General features: G+C 39.6%; 1 protein-coding gene across 1 annotated transcript in view; it reads left to right on the top strand.

Annotated features, from left to right (window-relative positions):
* Positions 1-6,980, top strand: part of LOC139739131 (probable E3 ubiquitin-protein ligase HERC4) — a 45,493-nt gene extending 38,513 nt beyond the window's left edge. Inside the window, exons 17-22 of the mRNA XM_071649749.1 lie at positions 2,566-2,807; positions 3,530-3,607; positions 4,055-4,123; positions 4,658-4,806; positions 5,307-5,403; positions 5,903-6,980. Of these exons, the coding sequence (XP_071505850.1) occupies positions 2,566-2,807; positions 3,530-3,607; positions 4,055-4,123; positions 4,658-4,806; positions 5,307-5,403; positions 5,903-6,088 (821 nt within the window). The 3' untranslated portion in view covers positions 6,089-6,980. The remainder of the gene's footprint in view (positions 1-2,565; positions 2,808-3,529; positions 3,608-4,054; positions 4,124-4,657; positions 4,807-5,306; positions 5,404-5,902) is intronic.
* The last annotated feature ends 13,975 nt before the right edge of the window (positions 6,981-20,955 follow it).

The raw sequence follows: 20,955 nt of genomic DNA on the forward strand, positions 1-20,955 counted from the left end.
GAATCACTCTGAGGTAGGATGGCCGGTCGGTTGGTCGGTCAGTCGGTCGGGCGGTCGGTCCGTTGCAAAATCTTGTGGATCGAACTCCTCTCTCATTTTTTGAGCAATTGACCCCAAATTTGGCATGTGTGACCGCTACCAAAGGTAGATGTGCAAGACACCTTTTTTTAACCAAAAAGCATACAAAAATATTGTGGATTCAGCTAACTCCCTTAGTCTTTGAGCATTTAGCTTAAAATTCGGCACACATGACCACTGTGGTACGTAGATGTGTAAACGTAATCTTTCGTCAGTGGTGATCAATGTGTTGCCATGGTAACAGCATATTTTGAATGAAAATCATACTAAAATACAGTGGATTCAGTTAACTCCCTCAGTCTTTGAGCATATGGCTTGAAATTTGGCACATGTGACCACTATAGCATATCGTCGCTGGGGTGACAAGACCTTGTATCTGCAATTTTGGTGAAAATGACTTGTTTTGATTAATAGTCAAATAATGGGTCAAGTGATGTCCTGTCCAAATCCCAACTGTCTTACTCCAAAAATGAAGCCACCACAGCATGTCAAAGGAAAGGCTATCCCATTCGCTATAGTGCTCTGGCCACCGTGTATTTTGGCTCTCCTGAACATTTGACATTTTGTAGATACGAGGTCTTGTCGCCCCAGCGACGATATAGATGTGCAAACTTAATATGTCATTAGTGTTGAACAATGCGTTGCCATGGTAACAGCATTTTTTCACCAAAAAGCTTATAGAAATATTGTGGATTCAGCTAGTTCCCTCAGTTTTTGAGCATTTAGCTTGAAATTTAGCACACCTGACCACTATGGTACGTAGATGTGCAAACTTAACCTTTTTGTTATTGTTGATCAATGCATTTCCATGGTAACAGCATATTTTGAATGAAAATCATACACAAATATTTTGGGATTCAGGTAACTCCCACAGTCTTTGAGCATTTGGCATGAAATTTGGCACATGCAACCAGTAGAGTACAGAGATATATGCAAACTTCATATTTCATCATTGTTGAACAATGTGTTACCATTGAAAATCATACAAGCATTTGGATTCTCCTAAATCTCTCTGTTTTAGAGCATTTTGGCTTCAAATTTGGCACATGTTACCTCTACATTACCTAGATGAGCAAAAAATCTTTTGTCAGTGTTGAAAATCTGTTGCCATTGTAACAGTATATATAGTTGTGCAAACTTCCTTTTTACCTAATGTCCAACATTGTATTACCATGGTAACACAATTTTTAATAAAAATCATACAAATTGTCAGTTTATTTATCTTGCTCACTCAGTTTTTGAGCGCTTGACTGGAGATGTGGGACATGTGACTAACAGTGAGCAATTGATACATTTATTCACTGTTGAACAGTGCACTGCCATGGTAATTTTTTTTCCATTAAAAAGTTTTAAAAAAAATTTATCTTGGTTGAGCTAATTCCCTTAGTTGTGGGTGGGGTGTGGGGGTATATTAATCACAATGAGTGTAGTTCTAGTTATTACCTCCGCCAAGGGGGAAGGTTGTGTTTTCGTTACCATTGGTTTGTTTGTTTGTTTGTTAGTTTGTCCGTGTGCAAAATAACTTGAAAAGTTGAGTACGGATTTGGATGAAACTTGCAGGAAAGGTTGAGAATGACACAAGTAACAAGTGATTAAATTTTGGTAGTGATCAGGAAATTTTTATGGATTTGATGAAGGATTTTCGGTATTTTGCCAGATAGGGTCAATGAACTTGGGAGTTCAAGCTGCGCATTTTTGAGGTTTTCATGCGCGCACTAAAGTGCGTGCTCTAGTTTCTGCTGGGGAGAGGCGTGCCGCACGTCTGAGGGTTTATGACATACACTGGTGTAACAAAGGCTTCTATATTGGGAAATTGGGCAATTTTTCAGTATGTGGAAATTACTGATCTCTATGAAAGAGCAAGATCACAGTGGAAAGTAGCTGCTTGGCCAAGGTCTGCACTCTCAGATTGCTTTTCTAGTTATTATTATTATCATTATCATTAGTAGTAGTAGTAGTATTAGTATTAGTATTATTATTATTTTTATTATTGTCATTATTATTATTATTATTATTATCATCATCATCATCGTTATATTTCATTCATTAGTAGGACATTCATAATAAGCTTTGTCAAAGAGCTGGTGATCTATCACTTGGTCTACTCCCAGTTCATCTAATTTAGTCCAATTGCCACTTAGCCTCATTACCAGTTGGTCTACATGTACTTCCAGATGGGCTATGCCAACTTCGTCTAATACCCACAGTTTATTAGACAAAATGGGAAAAAGTCCAAGGAGACAAAACTGCAATTAGTCCATCTGGTCATTAGACAAAACAATAAGTAGCCAAACTGGGCATTAGACCAAGTTAGAAGTAGACCAAACGGGCATTAGACGAAATTGATAGTAGACCAAGTGAGTTTAGCCGTAGTGGTGTTAGACAAACTGGGAAGTAGACCATCTGATAGTAGACCAAGTGGCAATAAACTAAAGTGCTTGCCTGGTTTTGGAGCATTACTGTGAAACACTTCAATCACCTACACAGGATCAGGGAGCTCGGCTGACTGTGATGATGAGTTTGAACTGGTAGGCACCCTCCTTGGTCTGGCCATCTACAATGGGATCATTCTAGATGTCCACTTCCCTATGGCCCTCTACAAGAAGCTCCACAGCCACACTGTCACACTGACTGACCTTATTGGAGTTCAGCCCTCCCTTGGGCGGGGCATCAAGGAGCTGCTGGGGTATGAGGGAGAGGTGGAGGATGTCTTCTGTCAGACATTCCAGGTAAGTCCTCAATGGTCTCCTCAACTAGTTTGATTCAGATGATTGATTCGTCTTGGAGGCTGTATCAAGTTCCACTCTGGTGGTAGAAAGTTTTTGACATAAATAATGTAAACACAATATTCTGAAACGGCAGAGTGTGTATGTTGTGGTACTGCTGTTATCCTATCACAATCCATTAAAACCCAAAGCACACTTTTGTATATTTGAAATATGATATTCATGTGAAAAAGCAAAGTTAAGCTTCTGAAATATGTACTGAAGGAATTGAACCACCAACATTTTTTTAAAGAGTGTGTATATTGTAATATTGCAATGTTTTTAGAATTTACTGTGTTTGCTTGTCTTTCATTCTCAGTCATTTAGTTCTAATTTACACATACCTGGCAATAATATATTGATTTTATTTGTGATAGTGATGGTAATCTTGATTATGTTATTCTGTGGCAGCACACATATTTACACAATATCAGTGCTTGCTCTAAGAGCAGTGCATTGACCAGTGACAAGGTCAGTAAAGAAACTGGGAAAATGTCAGTAACAATCACCATCGGCTCATGATTTTAGGGTCTATTTGAGACTTGTTCACTCCATCTCTAGGTAAATAAGTTTGCCTCACTAAATCAAAAGTATCTAAAACCATTAAATGGATATAAATTGCAAATAAGAATGTATTTAGTCAAACATATTGGTAATAACTCCTGACATTGTTTGCCAATAACTAGGTTTCGTATTCATGCATGGGTGATGTCATCACGACTGACCTTATTCCCAGTGGATCACAAGTAGCCGTCACCAATGAGGTAGGGTTGGATGTAATCTTCTGCCGAAATGTTTGATAACACACTTTTTTGAGATGTCTATTGTGGATGTATAATCTTCATTACTTCAAAACAAATTGTTTTGTGTGCATCAATTTTCCTCCATTTCTATCTGCCCTATGTCAAGCAAACTCAAGCAAAGGAATCAAATAAGGTACCTTCCAACTCTAGTAGTATTAAAGGTCGTATCAACATATTGTTAGACTAAGTTGCTGTGTAAGATTTAGGAGAAGAAGGAAATTTCATCCCATGCTTCCACTACAGATGTTAAAGAGACTTATCTATTTCTGATGTGTGTTTATGTATTTTGGTGTTGTTGTTTTGTTTTGTTTTTGTAATGGGATATTATAGATTAATCACTGTTTGTGTGTAAGAGTCAGATTCACTTGTTTTCTAATTACAATTTGGATGAAACCTTTGTTCTCACAGAACCGTGAGGAGTTTGCAAAGCTGTATGTGGAACATCTACTTAATGACAGCATTGCAAGGCAATTTCAGGTAAGCTCTTTTAGGTGGCAATTTAAGTTAAAAATTATTACAGAAATTTATATTCATGATATTTTGATATGATACAATTCACAATTTTTCTTCCCGTGACATTCACTTAATGTTGTTTGTTCTTATATTTTCTCACTTCGAACCTTCGGGCCAAGGGGATTAGGGATCAATGTACCCCATCTCTGGGGGAAGTCTTGGAGAGTCGTTGGTTTGTGTTTTTTGTTTTGTCTTCCCTTTATTTTCAAGAGCAAAAAAAGAAAGAAAAAAGGAAAATGCCCCTCTCCAGCCCTCCATGGCCCCTGTGGTGAGCTACATATCAGGCAGTTTTAAGATTAAAGTTTCAATCTTTTATTCTCATAGACCTCCAAAAGGATAATGAAAAAAAAAAAAACTGAACTGTGATGTAGGCTTGCACTGAAATATTTAAAGAACTACTGTTTGTTCTGAAGCGGATTTTTCTTTCTTTCCGTCATGTACCATCTCTCACTTCACTGCTTACTCTCCATCTATCTGCCAATATGACCTCCTTTGCAGGCCTTCACAAGGGGCTTCAATAGTGTATGTGGAGGTTCTGCTCTACAGCTATTCCAGCCATCAGAAATCGAGCTCCTCATCTGTGGTAGTCCAGATCTGGATTTCCATGCCCTGGAGGCATCTGCCACCTATGAGGATGGCTTCACGAGGTGGGCATCAACAACCCCATGGCAGTCTGTGGCCTTCCATTAACCTTTGCAGACCTTTAGCAATTCAAACTTTGACCTTTAGACTTACCCTGATATCACTTGACAGCTCTGGACTCCTGACTTTCTATTAACTTGCACTCATCATACAGTATATGCCCATTCAAGTGTAAGTGCTAGTGTGTTACGATGTACACTTTCAGACAAAGTCAGATAGTAAACGGAGTTACAATCAACAGTGTAAGTGCTAGTGTATTACGATGTACACTTTTAGACGAACTCAAACAGTAATCTGAGTTACAGTCATCTTTAAAACAAGGTGATATCCTCTGTAGATAATATGTAAGCAAAGGCCAAATATTTGTCCAAAGGTCAGTGCAGTAGAGGTGAATATATTCTGACTTAGTGGGTGGTTGAATATTCATCAGGCATCTATACCATAGGTTCTGAAGATCATGTGTATTTAAAGTTTTCTCTCTTTTTTATCCATGTCTTCCAAACAGGAAACACCGCACAGTGCTGTACTTCTGGAGGACAGTTCACTCTCTAGATAATGAGTGGAAGAAGAAATTGCTGCATTTCATTACTGGCAGTGATAGGGTGAGTTTGCCATGACAGTGCTTGTTGTATGCACTGTTGTGTTCAATTCCAGGTCACTTTGACCTTTGAGGTGGTAGCCCTCTTCCATGTCCACTCAAAATATCCACCGATTTTGGTTGATGTTTGATGGCACTAAGTAGACAAAGGCATCTGTGTCATGTGATGCGAGTGCATGTGGAGTTGAAAGTGCTGATATTGTGTATGCAAGATGCAAAGATATTCAACATTAAGGATTTAGCATGATTGCATTCAAGAGATATCTATGATATGTGGATTTGATAAGTCTGAGAACCTGCTGAGATTGAGTACCCTGTATGTAAGATATGCTAGCATATGGAACTAACAGATTGGTGCAATATATTGTCTGGTGTGGTAAGCAGAGGAGATGTTCTGCAGGATGTATTGAAAGCATGTTATACTAGCTGGGAATTTAATACAAGTGTATTCGTTAATAGTAACTCTCCTCTCCAACCCCAAATCTATTTTTTGTTTTCATCAGGTTCCCCTGAAGGGCCTGTCTAGTCTACCTATTGTCATCCAGCGTAATGGCCCCCACTCAGACCGTCTACCCACTGCCATGACCTGCTTTAACCGGCTGCTGCTGCCAGAGTACAGTGATCAGAACACATTGCGACAAAGACTACTGCTTGCTGTCCAGTATGGCAAAGGCTTTGGCCTGACGTAGAGTCAGTTGGTTGTCAGTATGCAGCAATGATGCTATGTGTGATAAGGGGGAAGGGTTAATGGGAAGATGAGGAAATCTGCCACATACACTCCTCATCAATACCAATTTCTCAGCTCTTAGTGCATTGAGTGAAATTTTGGTGCCTGTAGTACTTTTTGAATCCATCTGAGGGCATGGATTGGAATACACAAGTATTAATGATTGCAGGACATTGGTTTATGATGTACCATTTACATGACATGAATGCAGTGAAACAAGGGCAACAGGCTGGCAAAGACTCAATCAAAATCAGACAAATACCAAGAAACCTATGAGCAGCTTGATGATAACAGTAGATTCTATGACATTGGAGTCAAAAGGTGCCATGAAATAATTTTCATTATAATGTGATTGTTGTGTCTGTTTTCATTATCTTTGCCAATATATTGGTTCAGCCGTCATACAGCCTGCAGCACAAGGAAATATGTTGGCCTTGCCCATATCATTATGACAAACATGGTTAAGCAATCTTGTACAGAAATCGATCAGGCATAAAGATAAAGAAAAGGATTAGAGACAAAATTATCAAAGAGAAATACTTAAGTTGATGAGCCGTTAGAAAAAACAAAAAAAACAAAAACATGCAAATACTCACCAAGTCTCAATTCAGGTGAGGTAAACTTGGATGTACTCTGAATGTAGGCAAAGGATTTTTAGTTATTTGCCCATTGTTGCTGAAATATTAGACTCTGTTCAAAAGCTCCATTCCTTGTGATTGGATCAAGCAGTGATACATCCATGGCTCTGTGAACCAGATTCAATTTGTGTGTGCCATAAACATATGAAGACAGTGAACAAATTCAAAATAGGTCAAGTAGCACATATACAATGTATGTATTCATCAATTCCTTGATATGAGGGGCATGATAAGAAAGGAGTTGGGGCTTTGAAAGACTTTTGTGTTATTTCTTAGTCATTATTTATTCCTTTACTTGCCAGCGCATAAGATTTGTCCATTGTTAAATGCATAGATGTATGTCTTCTTTTCTTTTTTTAAAATCTAATATCTGTCTGTAACAGGCAGACCTGAGGCAGAGGGATCCATTATTCCTTCTGCCTTTCATTAATTGAGCATGTGAATTCACACATGCCTTCACCTGTTCTGCTGCTTGACTACATGTGTAAACAGTGTTGTAAGAGATAAATGTCATTCAAATATGGTGCTATTGCCAAGAAATCAAGAACAACGAAAAAGAACATTTACAATATATCTTCCATTTTAGGGAATGAGGTAAAGTACGTAGATGTGAAACATGTTTTTGATGGGTTCATTTCTTTTAGGGGATCTCAGTTTTTGGACATTTGTCAGGACATCAGCACAAAGCATAACTAACATGTAAGGCAAAAAGACCTTGTCTTTGGGGTACAATTAGCAAAAAAAAAAAAAAATGATGATAAACAACAAAAAATGCCTTCAGCATTTGAAATGATGTTGCTCGTTTTTTGTTTTTATATGGACATATTTATACCCCCGCCAAACGAAGTTTGAAGGGGGTATATAGGAATCAGCGGACGGTCGGTCGGGCGGTCGGTCGGGCGGTCGGGCGGTCGGTCCGTTGCAAATCTTGCGTCGCGAACTACTTCCTCAGTTTTCAACCGATTCCCATAAAACTTGGCACAGATGTGTGCCTTGGGTTGTAGATGTGCAAGACGTATTTTTTGACAGTACCCAAAAGTACGTTGCCATGGTAACGGCATATTATGGGCAAAAATGGGTACAAATCTTGCGTCGCGAACTCCTCCCACAGTTTTTGATCAATTTTTATGAAATTAGGTACAGATGTTCATCTGAATATGTTAATGTGCAAGACACATATTTCCGCAGTGGCAAAAAGTGCGTTGCCATGGTAACGGCATGTTATTGGTAAAATATAGGGCAAAATGCTTCATGGCAAAACTGCTTCATCAGTGTTCTTCCAATTCTCATGGAATTCATATTGAATGTTTGTCTTAGGATATAGGTCAGCATGACACTTTTCTTGACAGTGACAAAAAGTATGTTGCCATGGTAACAGCTCACATATTATGAGCCAAAATGATGGAAAATTTTGTGTTGCAAACTACTTCCTCAGTTTTTGCCCAATTTCCATGAAACTTGGTACAGATGTGTGCCTTTGGTTGTAGATGTGCAAGACGCATTTTTCGACAGTACCCGAAAGTACGTTGCTATGGTAACGGCATATTAATGGCAGAAGATCAAGGAAAGATCTTGCGGATTTAACTACTTCCTCAGTTTTTTGACCAAAGCTTATGAAATGTGGCATACACAATAGTCTTGGTGGGAAGATGTGGAAGACATATTTTTCGGACGTGTCGGAAGCTGCGTTGCCATGGTAACGGCATATAAATGGCAGAAGATCAAGGAAAGATCTTGCGGATTGAACTACTTCCTCTGTATTCGACTGAAGCTCATGAAATGTGGCACACACACTGGTCTTGGTGGGAAGATGTGCAAGACATATTTTTGGACGTGTCAGAAGCTGCGTTGCCATGGTAACGGCATATTAATGGCGGAAGATCAAGGAAAGATCTTGTGGATTGAACTACTTCCTCAGTTTTTGACAAAAGCTTATGAAATGTGGCACACACAATAGTCTTGGTGGGAAGATGTGCAAGACATATTTTTCGGACGTGTCGGAAGCTGCGTTGCCATGGTAACGGCATTTAAATGGCAGAAGATCAAGGAAAGATCATTCCTTGGGTAAGACTGTCGTCACGGGGCGGGGGTATTAATCACCTTAAGTGATATTTCTAGTTACAACTAACATTACATGGCCTCTTAAAGTGTTGTATTCAAAATCAGTAACTCTAATGATATACAGGTTTAGGTAAGTAAATAGTACTACCAATAGTGCCATTAAATTACTTTTATTTCTGGGGAGTGCTTGAACTGTATGCAGTGAAGGTCTTAATGGTTACTACTTCAATAGATGTTTTGGGGTTTGTTTGTTTTTATGCCTCCGCTACAAAGTGGTGCCGGAGGCATTATGTTTTCGGGTTGTCCTTCCGTCCGTCCGTAATGAATTTTGTGGACAGCGTAACTAAAAACCTTTTGAGGTATCCTAATGAAACTTGGCATGTATGTGTATTAGGGGGTGAAGTTGTGCCTATCAACTTTTGGGTGCACATGCTCAAGGTCAAAGGTCAAAAGGTCAAGGTCAAATACATAAAATTTCACTATTTCCACTATATCTATGCAATGCCTGAAGATATTTTCTGGAAACTTAGTGTATACTTGTATTACCCAATTAAGATTCTCTGGTGAAAGTTTGGGGTCATGAGGTTAAAGGTCAAAAGGTCAAGTAAAAATATAAAAATTTCACTTTTTAGCTCACCTGAGCCAAAGGCTCAAGTGAGCTATTGCGATCGCCCTTCGTCCGGCGTCCGTCGTGCGTCGTGCGTCGTGCGTCGTCCGTCGTCCGTCGTCCGTCGTCCGTCGTCCGTCGTGCGTCGTGCGTCGTGCGTAAACTTTTTACATTTTCATCTTCTTCTTGAAAACCCCAAGACCGATTTTCATCAAACTTGGCAGGTAGCATCCCTAGGGGGTTAGGAACTCAATTTGTTAAAATGGGCACCATGCCCCACCCAGGGGGCCCCCAGGGGGGCCCAAACCCCCCAAAATTAAGGAATCTGTAAAAATCTTCTTCTCTAGAACCAGAAGTGATAGAGCTAAGTTAATACTATGAGTTAGTACATTGATGACTGTAGTTTCAAGTTTGTTCATGGCAAAATTAGGGGTGCCCCCCTTGGGACCCAGGGGAGGGGGGTGGGGAGGGGTTCTAATGGGGCCTAAATTGTACATTTTCATCTTCTTCTTGAGAACCCCATTACCCATTTTCACCAAACTTGGCAGGTAGCATCCCTAGGGGGTTAGGAACTCAATTTGTTAAAATGGGCACCATGCCCCACCCAGGGGGCCCCCAGGGGGCCCAAACGCCCCAAACTTAAGGAATCTGTAAAAATCTTCTTCTCCAGAACCAGAAGTGATAGAGCTAAGTTAATACTATGAGTTTGTACATTGATAACTGTAGTTTCAAGTTTGTTCATGGCAGAATCAGGGGTGCCCCCCTTGGGACCCAGGGGAGGGGGGTGAGGAGGGGTCCTAATGGGGCCTAAATTGTACATTTTTATCTTCTTCTTGAGAACCCCATGACCCATTTTCACCAAACTTGGCAGGTAGCATCCCTAGGGAGTTAGGATTTCAATTTCTTAAAATGGGCACCATTCCCCACCCAGGGGGCCCCCAGGGGGGCCCCCAAACCCCCAAAATGAAGGAATCTTTAAAAATCTTCTCTAGAATCAGAAGTTATAGAGGTAAGATAATACTATGAGTGAGTACATTAATGACTGTATTTTCAAGTTTGTTCATAGGAGATCAAGGGGTGCCCCTCTTGGGGGCAGGGGGGGGGGGGGGGGGTTGGTTGGGAAGGTCCAAATGGGGACCTGAATTGTACATTTTCATCTTCTTCCTGAAAACCTCATGATGTATTTTCATCAAACTTGGCAGGTAGCATCCCTAGGGGGTCAGGATCTCAATTTATAAAAATGGGCACCATGCCCCACCCAGAATAATTTAGATTAGTGACTGCGTGAAAGGTGAACTTGCGATACTCAGGTGAGCGCTAGACCGGCGGGTCTCTTGTTTCTCTGTACCTTGGAAATTGTTCAAGGTATCTTCATGGAACATAGTATATATACATGTACTGACTGGCAGTGATTATCTAGAGAATTTAGGGTTCATGGGGTCAAAGGTCAGGGGCAAAGGTCAAGGGCAACACTTCAAAATGTTACTATTTCCCTCATATTTATGCAATGCCAGCAGGATTATTTTTTTTACCACTTGGTGTATGCATGTATAACCCAATAGAGATTCTCTGTTAAGTTTTTTTTTCCCTTTTTTTTTTTGCCTCAAAGGTCAAAAGGTCAAAGATCAAGTGAAAGTGCTGAACTAACTTTTTCCTCCGTATCTCGGAAGTGGCTCAAGTTATCTTGAAACTTACTACATATTTATTCATGTTCTGCCTGACAGTGATTATCTTATGAATTTTAGGGTCAAAGGCCAGATGAAAATGGTAACAATTTATTATTCAATACAGAAATTGCACTTTTTCTCCATACCTTGAAAATTACTCAATGCATAAAGGTATGAATGGGTCAAAGTCAAGTTAAAGTCCTTACATCCCCAAATACATGCTCTCTTATTCATCCAATTAAACCTAGGTCAAGGAAGGTGAACATTCAACACATTTGTGACAAACTTGTCATTTTGATATTTTGCCAATTTTGTGAAAATGTAATCACACATTGTCCACATGTACTATCTAGACCTATTAGGAGAATCGTGCATTATGGCAGAGGCACACCATAGTTTTATATGTTTTTAGGTAATATGCTTGTCCGTTTAGAATAGCCAGAATCTGAAACTTGAACCTATTGATTACAGATTTCAGAATTATGCTTCATCAAGACTGAGATAAACAGGTTTACATTCTTATATTTACCATAAAATCTGGTAGAAAGGTTTTGTGATGTGTACAGTAGTAAGTGCAGGAAAAATGATGATTACCAAATACTGGCTGTCCTTGATGGGGACACTGCAATGTATTGCCAGAGCTAGGACTATATTGCATTAGTTGAAGACAAGTACACACGTTTGTCAAGAGGGCAATAGAAAGCTTGTAGCCCCTAATACAAATCAGCCAATATTTCCTATTACTGAAGTGGGTGGCATTGTTTCTCAGAATTTCATCCTACTGGTCATTGTGTAGAATTGCAGCCTTGAACTTCTATAGTGCTCACCCAATAATCAGGAACCACTCTAACAGGAACAAATTATTTATGTGTTTTTGTTTTTTACCACATAGTTGGAACCACAACCCACTTCCCATAGTGTACTTGGGACATTTACTTTGGTGTAGGCACTTTATTGTTTGTTATTAATGTCTAAAAGGGGATAGCAAAAGCCAGAGAAATAATCACAGGAATGTTATTTCCCTACCACAGTTGTTATTTTTCAATCTAATCCGGATAGATTCTGTCTGATGCACGACCAGAACATTTGCTAATTGCCAGTGCAAAATAGTTTTTGGGACTACACAATAGGGTGGCATTGTGCCAGTGGTAGTATTGAGTGCTGTCAGCTTCTACTCACACTTGCACTTCATTTTTTTTTTTTTTTGCCGTTTTGTGTTGGAGTTGTAGCACATGTGTACATATTGGCATTGATATCAATTGGTGCGATAACTGCGTGGTGAAGTGTAATATACACAGTGGTTTCATGTGGGGTGATTTGCGTGGGTCTGTGCCATTCACCATTTGAAAAAAACGGGAGCCCCCACTTTAAGCAGGATAAAAAGTAATTTCCCAACCCTTCCCGAATAGGCGGGAAGGGACTGTAAAAACTGAACATTCTTAACACCGAGCATCACTCACAACTTTGGCCATGAATCTGCACATTTTTTGCTTAAACTGTGGGAATCCTTCTGTAACCATGCAGTTTTGTAGCAAATGGGGGTGAGTATGTGAAGGTTGAGATATGAGCACTGTTGCCGGCTGGTTCGTGCAGTGTGATGTAGGCAATGTGATGAACACTCAGGTTGTGTGGTATGGCCTGTGTGTAATCTATTCAAGTGGAGAAAAGGATTGAAGAGCAATGTGTGCATTTGAATTTCACCCTTAACTTGCCTCATATAGATGAGAATGTGTTTTATAAAAGGGATGTAGGGTGTCACATTGTGTTTTCAGCGATTGTTAACCTGTTGAGGATGGGTCCCGAATATGATTGGGCAGGTGTCTATGGAAAATGCGTTTTGTAGCAAAATCAGTCCATCCTCAACGGGTTAAAAGCTCAACATCAACAGGATTTACTATACAATCCATGCATGCTGGGCAGTGAAAAGGAGTTCAAAGCATATATTATGTGGCAGAATACTGCTCTTTAGCGGACAGGATATAGAGCAGCATTTTTCTCTGGTAAAGCTCTGTGCCCAAGTTGAACAAAGGATCAAGCAGTATTTGATCAAACTTGACTCAAGAATTTGATTTGGAATAATTGCTCCAAGTTTAAGTCATTGATGGCAATACCAGAAAAACGATGAGTGTATGTACATTGCTTTAAGTCAGCCAGTACTTTTATAGCAGTGAGTAAACACTATGGTCCAAATTTACAAAGGCACTTAAAAATCAAATCAATGGTTTAAATTTAGTCCATTGACTAAAACAAGCACCAAATAGTCATACCTTTTACACGCACATATCAGTGCATATTACTTATTCAATATCTGTCAGCATACATCATCTTTGACACACATTCATGGACTAAATTCAAACTACCTTTGTGAATTCAGACTGTCTGTTGACATTTGTCTGGGTAGCTGTGTTTACATACATTTTAAGATATCACGGGAGTGTAATCATTCATTGTCCCCGTGTACTGCAACTATGTCCTGTGCGTTGTGTACTCATGTGTTGATCAAACCAGAGTACTTATGATAATGATAATGATAATGATGAATAATAGTAATCAGAACAACAACAGGAATAATACGAATAACAATCATAATAGGTTATTCATGTCAACAATAATTATAGAATGGGTAGCGAGAATCCTGCGATCTGATTGGTCGAGAGCTATGTGTTGATTTTTACTGGCCGCACGCTACGTACGCTGAGTCACCGTGGTAAACATGTTATCGCGCACTTGTAGCAAGAGTACGCGTACTTGTAACAAAGGTTTGCGCACTGAGCAAGCGTTCGCGCACTCAGGTTGGCCATGCGTCCAGTAAATACTGATGCATGGCTGGCCGTGCGTCCAGTACTGATGCATGCTTGTTTACGGCAAGCCAAAAGGAAATGCATCCAGTAATTTTGTCATCTGGTAACACGATAGAAAAATGGGTTTTTGACAAGAAAATTACCCATTCTATAAATCAGATGACGCACATGTCTTTTCGTGCGTCAGTCGGAATATAGTGTGCATGCGGTAACTATGGAATTTAGCCTAAACCCACTCGGCTTCGCCTCGTGGGTTAAGCATTCCATAGTTACCTTATGCACACAATTCCGACTGACGCACTCAGACCTGTATGTCATTTGTATATTGTAACAATAAGAATGAAAACATAATGATAATGATTATTATGATCATGACAAATGTCTGTCAAAGAGGAAAGTGCTGATAAAAATTGGCATTCATTGACTGAAGGGGGACTGACTTGTGCATTACTGAACTGGTCTTTTGTACTCTAAAAACAGAGAGGGACTATGTTAACAATGTTTCCTAATGAATGTCAAAATTTGTGAATACAATAATTTTGAATTTTCTTTTTTTTTTGGTCAGCGTGTGAAGTTTGACCTTACCACATTTTCATGTCCAAACCTTCTAGCTACACATGTCAACTTGTATCTCTTTCTCTCTTGTAACAAAATGGTCAAATGAACAAAGGTTTGCATCATGAATTTTTACTGTTATCTGCAAACTAGCATCCAAGCAGCATGAATGTCAGATGCGTGAGTGGTCATTGTGTCGTGGCCAAGTCGGTAAGGGAGATTATGTCTCATTTCACAATAGATTGGGTCCCAGAAAGGAGTGCAGGGTGTTTTGTTTTGTTTTGTTTTGTTTTTTTTTCAGGTAGAAAATCATCATCCCCTCATCAGCTTAAGTGAACAGTATGTGTTGGCTAATGGTTCCCAACAGGTTATATGATATACAATGTACATGTGTTTGTGACTGCTTTCATCACAGATTCTCAAGTATTTCGTCAAACCAATGCCTGAAAATGGAATATTTGTAGAGTTAACCTTCTCTATAGTGAGTTCATTTGGAGTGGAGTGAAATCCTTGACTTTTGTTGTGTGAGGATTGTGTTTTACGTTTTGTCAAAGCTTCCACTGACGTTGGTGTACTCCTTATGGGCTAAATGTTATGTCACATAGACAGCTGAAGGGAACATGAGCATATGATGCAATTGTAAAGTCAACAAATATAATGAGATGTGAGTCAGGTATGGACTGCAAGAGGTAATGTATCATTTCATCAAATACCATTTCATTATATTCCTGAAGTGTGTTAAAGAAAAGTCATATATTTATCAATAATATATCAAATTCAGGAATGGAGAGCTTGAATGTATTTGTTTTCTTTCACAAAATGTTTGCATGTGTACACATAATATATTGATTATTCAGGGTTGTGTGAACTTTTGTATGCATTATTTAAAACCATTTTGCAATTTTCCACTTGTCTGAAATAAACACGAAGAAAGTATGGTGAGTGTCTAATTTTATGAGTTACATTTTTTGTCTGTTGCTGCTTGATGTGATGTCAGAAAGGTCATCATTGGAATACTTTGGAGACCTTTTGCCACAAGAAGATTACAGGCACGTGATCTGCCAGACATTCCAGGTCTGTTGACCCATTTAGTCCTTAGGAAATGTCACTGCATAAATTGTTTTGTTATCCTTAGGCTGGCACTCTTTAATTCATTGCATATTTTACAAGATTCAGTAAAGATAAGGAGACTGATCAAATTTATTTAGTTGCCACAAAATCAAAGAAATTTACTGAAATTTGCCAATTTGAGAAACAGAAAAACAAGAAGTGGTATCTTAAAAATTGTGTTGCTGATTTAACAATCATACACATGTGGAATGTAGAAAGTAAGATGCTTTTGAAGCAAACAATTATACTAATAGAGAGGACATAGATGATATTTTCTTATTGAACACGGATAGTGAATTATAAAATGTGGTTTCTTTGACTTATTAATTGAGTATAAGAGGAGTTCAAAAGGATGGCCTATTGAAGTGGTAATCCAACAAAGTATGATAGATAGATTGAAGTCATCAGTAATAAAGGAAGGGGTTTGAGTAAGGGTCATACAGTTACTAGTAGTACTCATATTAGAAAATACTGTCAATTCGTGTAATAGACCTTTTACAGTTGTAATGTGGCGTCAAAGCAGTACACTGTACTTGCAGTTTGTCGTAGCCTAAAGAGAGGAAGACACCTTCATCTAAAACGCAAACAAACAAACAGGAAATAACAAAGAAATTCATAGTTTCAAATTACGTCACATTTGAGTACCCGGTATCTTGGTAGTCTGGCTTCCAGACTATTTCGCTATTCATGATATTGACGCCCTCAACGTCGAAAAGTAGTATAGTTTAAGTTGATTGCCTTCGGCAAAGGCGGCGACTTCGTCGCCGCGGAGTCCAGTTGGCAAAGGGTCTGGAAACCAGACTAGTATCTTGGGGGCCATGAAACAAAGGGGGTCAAGGTGGGGTGACTCCCGCTTAGAATCTACTAAGGACGGGGCCTTCAGGAAAGTCACGGGTGTTGGATTTTTTCCCCCTAATTTATGTTTTTCTCAATTTTCTTCTTTTCTTACAGACCAAAAGTGTGGTGTGTATGTGGGGGCGGGGAGTAGCCTCCCGGTTCCGCGACCCCTGCATCTGACCAGGGTCCCTGATCTGACACGTGACGATCTTATACACAGGGCTGACTGCAGACGAAATTGGTTTCGTTTCACCTCCCTGGTTTAAGTGAGGAGGGCTGGCAAATGAGGGGTATTGCCATTAAAGACTAATTTATGATTTCAAAATTAAAAAAAAAAAAATCCTTCTGCACTTCTACAAAAACTGGTCAAGTGTCTTGAATGGTTGAAGACAAGTGCATACGTTCTGTTTGGTTGTTGTTTTTAAGTGAAGGTCTGTATCATACCAGGGAGGTGTTCGAGAAGGAGAAGAAACAAAAATCTCTCCTTTGTACCCATGCTACGTGCTGCGGAGATGTTCTGCGGTCTATCGCAGGTGTTGATGAATTGCTTTGACAAAAGACAGTATTTTCTGTTGAAGTATGCATCAGCAACAAACCGAACGAGCAGCAGTTCGCTGTCCATTTCAATATTTTCGGCAGCACTTATTTAGTGTGTAGATCACAGGACATGCGAACAAAATTCAGCACAAGAAAAAGTACTTCTTCAACTGCAAAATGCTATGGAACACGCAGAAACACGCATTATAGCCAATCACTTAATCCGAAAGATTTCACATTCAGGTACTAAACCGGCCGCTCAAGATTATGCACAAAATCTTCCCTAAGATGGTTAAATGTTAACTTTTTAAACGATACTGATATTCCGGGCCCGTTGTTTGTTTGTTTTTGTCTTTTCAGTCCTGCGGTACTGATAAACAAAAAGATTTGAAGAAAACCTGAAAGAATTCGCGCCATGACATGCATTGTATTACCAAAACGTTCCATACAGGATTTCAATACATCCTTTTGAAATACAGTGTATGCAAAATTGTCAAAATCAAGGACCTCTTCTTCGGTCTCCATAATCAAAACTGGATACGATGGAAGAACGGCTTGGAGCGTGAAAAACAAAACCAGTTGACTGTTGAGCATTCAATTGTCATACTGTAGAACCTATACGCAACAAGTTTGCATAAATTTGGAAGAAATTCCGCGCCTTCTCTACACCTACCTGGTTTAAAGACTGAATATTATAGGTTCATGGAATGATACTATGAATATGCGAGTTTTTCGCACCTGTTTGGTGTCTAAAGGATGCTGATTCCAAGCCAGTCTATTGACAGTGCACTTTGACAAGACCGATTGTCAGCCAAGCCTGATTGCCATGGAGAGATGTTTAAACAGAAAGCCTGCGTTTTGGTAGGAAATAGCAGAATTCCTCTAATTCGTACCTGCATTTTTCTTGATGAATTAGGGAACTTTCGCTACACAACGGGAAGACCGCAAGGACGCGGAAGCAATCAGCTGGGACAGTCCCCGCCCTCGGACTCCCGTCCCCATTTTTAAGCAGTTTCGCTATTCTGTGAGGACGGAGCCATAGCGAGAAGATCGCTAATTGGCTGGCTGCTCAATCGTGCCAACATCGGGACCGGACGCTATTTCAGCCGAGAACCGTTCTCGTTTTCCCCCAGCGCGGCCAAGAGGTTTTTTTTTTCGTATTTGAGCATGTGCAGAAGCAAATTTTGCACACGGCACGCTCAACTACCCGCCGCGTCGTGCTTGCGAAAGTTCCCTACTTGGGTTGAAAAAGATTACGTAATATAATTCTTATTTGTAGATGAATTATTTTTTTTTTGGCTTAATACAAGGCCTATTTGGACCATAGACTACTACACATGGACATTCATCGCTAATTAATTAATCATTCATACACCTGTTTCTTAAAATTTAAAAAAAAGTGTCACAGACAGCCAGCCTGGATGAAAACAAGATGGCTCTTTGAGAAATCTAAAAACTACATGCGCTGATGATAACTCTTAAATCGAGAAAATGCATGTGCAGTTGTAGTGTATATTGAAAGTCATCGCTAAAGTAGTTTAATTTGCGAAATGCACGTGTTCTACAACAGAAAACGTTTCTGCAGGTTGATTATGATTTGTAATCTAATTTTCCCATTTTCGCACATTGTTTCATTGTAAACAATAATATGGACAGTAATAGACGACATGAGTATTACCATTAAAAGCAGCGTTACATGACATATCCACAAGATGTCCACTTCAGTAATAACCAATAACTTTGTGTGACAGAAAAAAAAGGAAAGTTCCTCTAAGTCATGTTTTGAGGTTTGCTGCTCCCCATCGTTACCGAGGTGTGTAGGCCTATTCAAGAGCAGTTGAGCCCAAGACCGAACCGGGAAACGGTTCTTTTGTCAGTGATGGTGCATGATTACGCAATCGTCATTGTCCAAGCATCTGCACGATGTACTCGGTAAGATACACATAATCAGGTGGCGGCAGTGATGATGGGATCCAAGAAAGACCTTCATTATTAGTCCATTAAAATGTGTGTAGTAGGTTCATGTTTGAACAAATAAACGGGCGAACGATCTCTCTTCCTTTGGTAGTGCGGCCATAATAGTGCGTTGTGAAAATGCCAACTCTCTCCTCAGGCACGTATTTTTTAGTTATTATATGCGCTGTTGGATAGATACTCGTTTAAAGCTGCAACTCATTTTATTTGCGTGATTAAGTTGGTATCTCGAATGTTCACTGTTGGCTCCACAGTAGTCATACAATTACGGTAAGTCATGTTAGTAGTTTCTCCGTAAACAGCCTCTTGTAAAGTACAGAGCCTATACCTTCACAGGCTGCATTCACCAGTGAGAATCTTAGTTCTATACATGTAATTATATAAGGTACCCAATGACCTCTTCTACCCCTGGGTGAGGTGCCCGCAAACCATGATGACCAGAGAAAAAGACAGTGTTAAAGTGCAAAAGAAATTCAGTGCTCGATAATGTACTGACACTCCTAATGCGCATATTTTGTCGTGTGTGCGTGTTGTTGCATGTACGAGTAATCATTAGACATTATGCTCTCGTCTACCGGAACGCGCGATCTGCACATACTGGCATTCTCTGCAGATTATCAATGTCACCTTCGCGAGTTCGCTCATTTCGGTCTTATTTGGCTGAGGAGCCTTTTCAGACTCAATTCACTGGAATACAAACCAATGATGAGGAGCAGATAACCCCAAAACATGACATTGTTTTGGTCACAAAATTGTCAATTACTGAAGTGAACACATGTAGACACGCATGTGACGTTGCCTGATGGTAAGACATACACGTCCATATTTGATGTCTATTTACAATAAAACAATGTGCGAAAATGGGGAGGGGGGTAGATTATACAAATAATAACAAACCTCCAAAAAATTTCCTTTCTCTTATTAAGTATAAGTGCATTTCGCAAATGAAATTGCTTGAACGATGATTTCCCATAATATTATATACTACAACTGCACGGGAGTTATTTATTCTCTTCTGCCCATGTACGTATAGTATTTAGATCCCTGAAAGCACCGTCTTGTTTTTATCCAGACTGGCTGTCGGCGGTGGTGATGAATGAGCGATAAATGTCTACTGTGTCCGGTCCGTCTATCTCTCTTTGGATGATCAACTTAAAATATTGTGTGCAATTCGAGATCCCATTCTGCAAATAGGCTGATGATGAACAAACGAGTTTTAACGTGAACGCGATGACACGTTTCAGGAGTTAAAGTCATTGTCTACCGCCATATTATGTCTGTCTCACTGTCGAGTATTTCTTTGCGTTTTCTTTCCCAGCCAGGGCAGGGAGGTGGCTGGGGTAAAGAAGTGAGTGTGCAGCGTAGAATGTCTGTATCAGGGGTGCCTACCCAGCTATTTGTATTTTTTTTTTTTTAACTGGAAGGGAAATTCGCGTTGCATTATAGTATTATGACCTTTACTGATGAATAGTGGTTTCACATCTGCATTCTGTGATAAAGAATGGTAACCCTCGAAATCACTAAATGGCAGCGCAGGAAGATGAATCAATGAAGATTACGTAATTGAGGTTATACATGAGCGATTTGACAGTTGTTCAAGACAATAAATTCACATTGTTATCTGAAACCCGACAGACTCGTAGGCGTATTCAGAGAAACCTACTACTGTGACCATGTGAGGAGGAGCAAAATGAATGGAAATCATCAGATTTGGCTGGTTTTAAATTACAAGATTTGATGTAATCCCCTATTTCCACACATGGTAGCATTGCTCTCTCTGCGTGGAAACCATGTGACCATTATATTGCAATTGATTGACAAATTGCCCTACATCGACGTAAATGAGCACTGTTTTGTGTGGTATGAGGCATCACAGCTCTTGATGTACATGGTTATTCATGAGTTATGATATAGATGGCATTAGTAGATCCATTAAACAGGAACCTGCTCACGTTATTGAAAGGAAGACTGCCATGCACATTGCCACTTGAGGGCGGCGTTATGAAATGAGGTGGGTTTTTTTTTTTTTTTTTTTCGTTCAG

The sequence above is a fragment of the Diadema antillarum genome, unplaced genomic scaffold (assembly GCF_040938485.1).
Source record: "Diadema antillarum isolate AM-2024a unplaced genomic scaffold, OU_Dant_1.0 seq00000783_RagTag, whole genome shotgun sequence".
In the NCBI taxonomy this organism is placed as follows: domain Eukaryota; kingdom Metazoa; phylum Echinodermata; class Echinoidea; order Diadematoida; family Diadematidae; genus Diadema; species Diadema antillarum.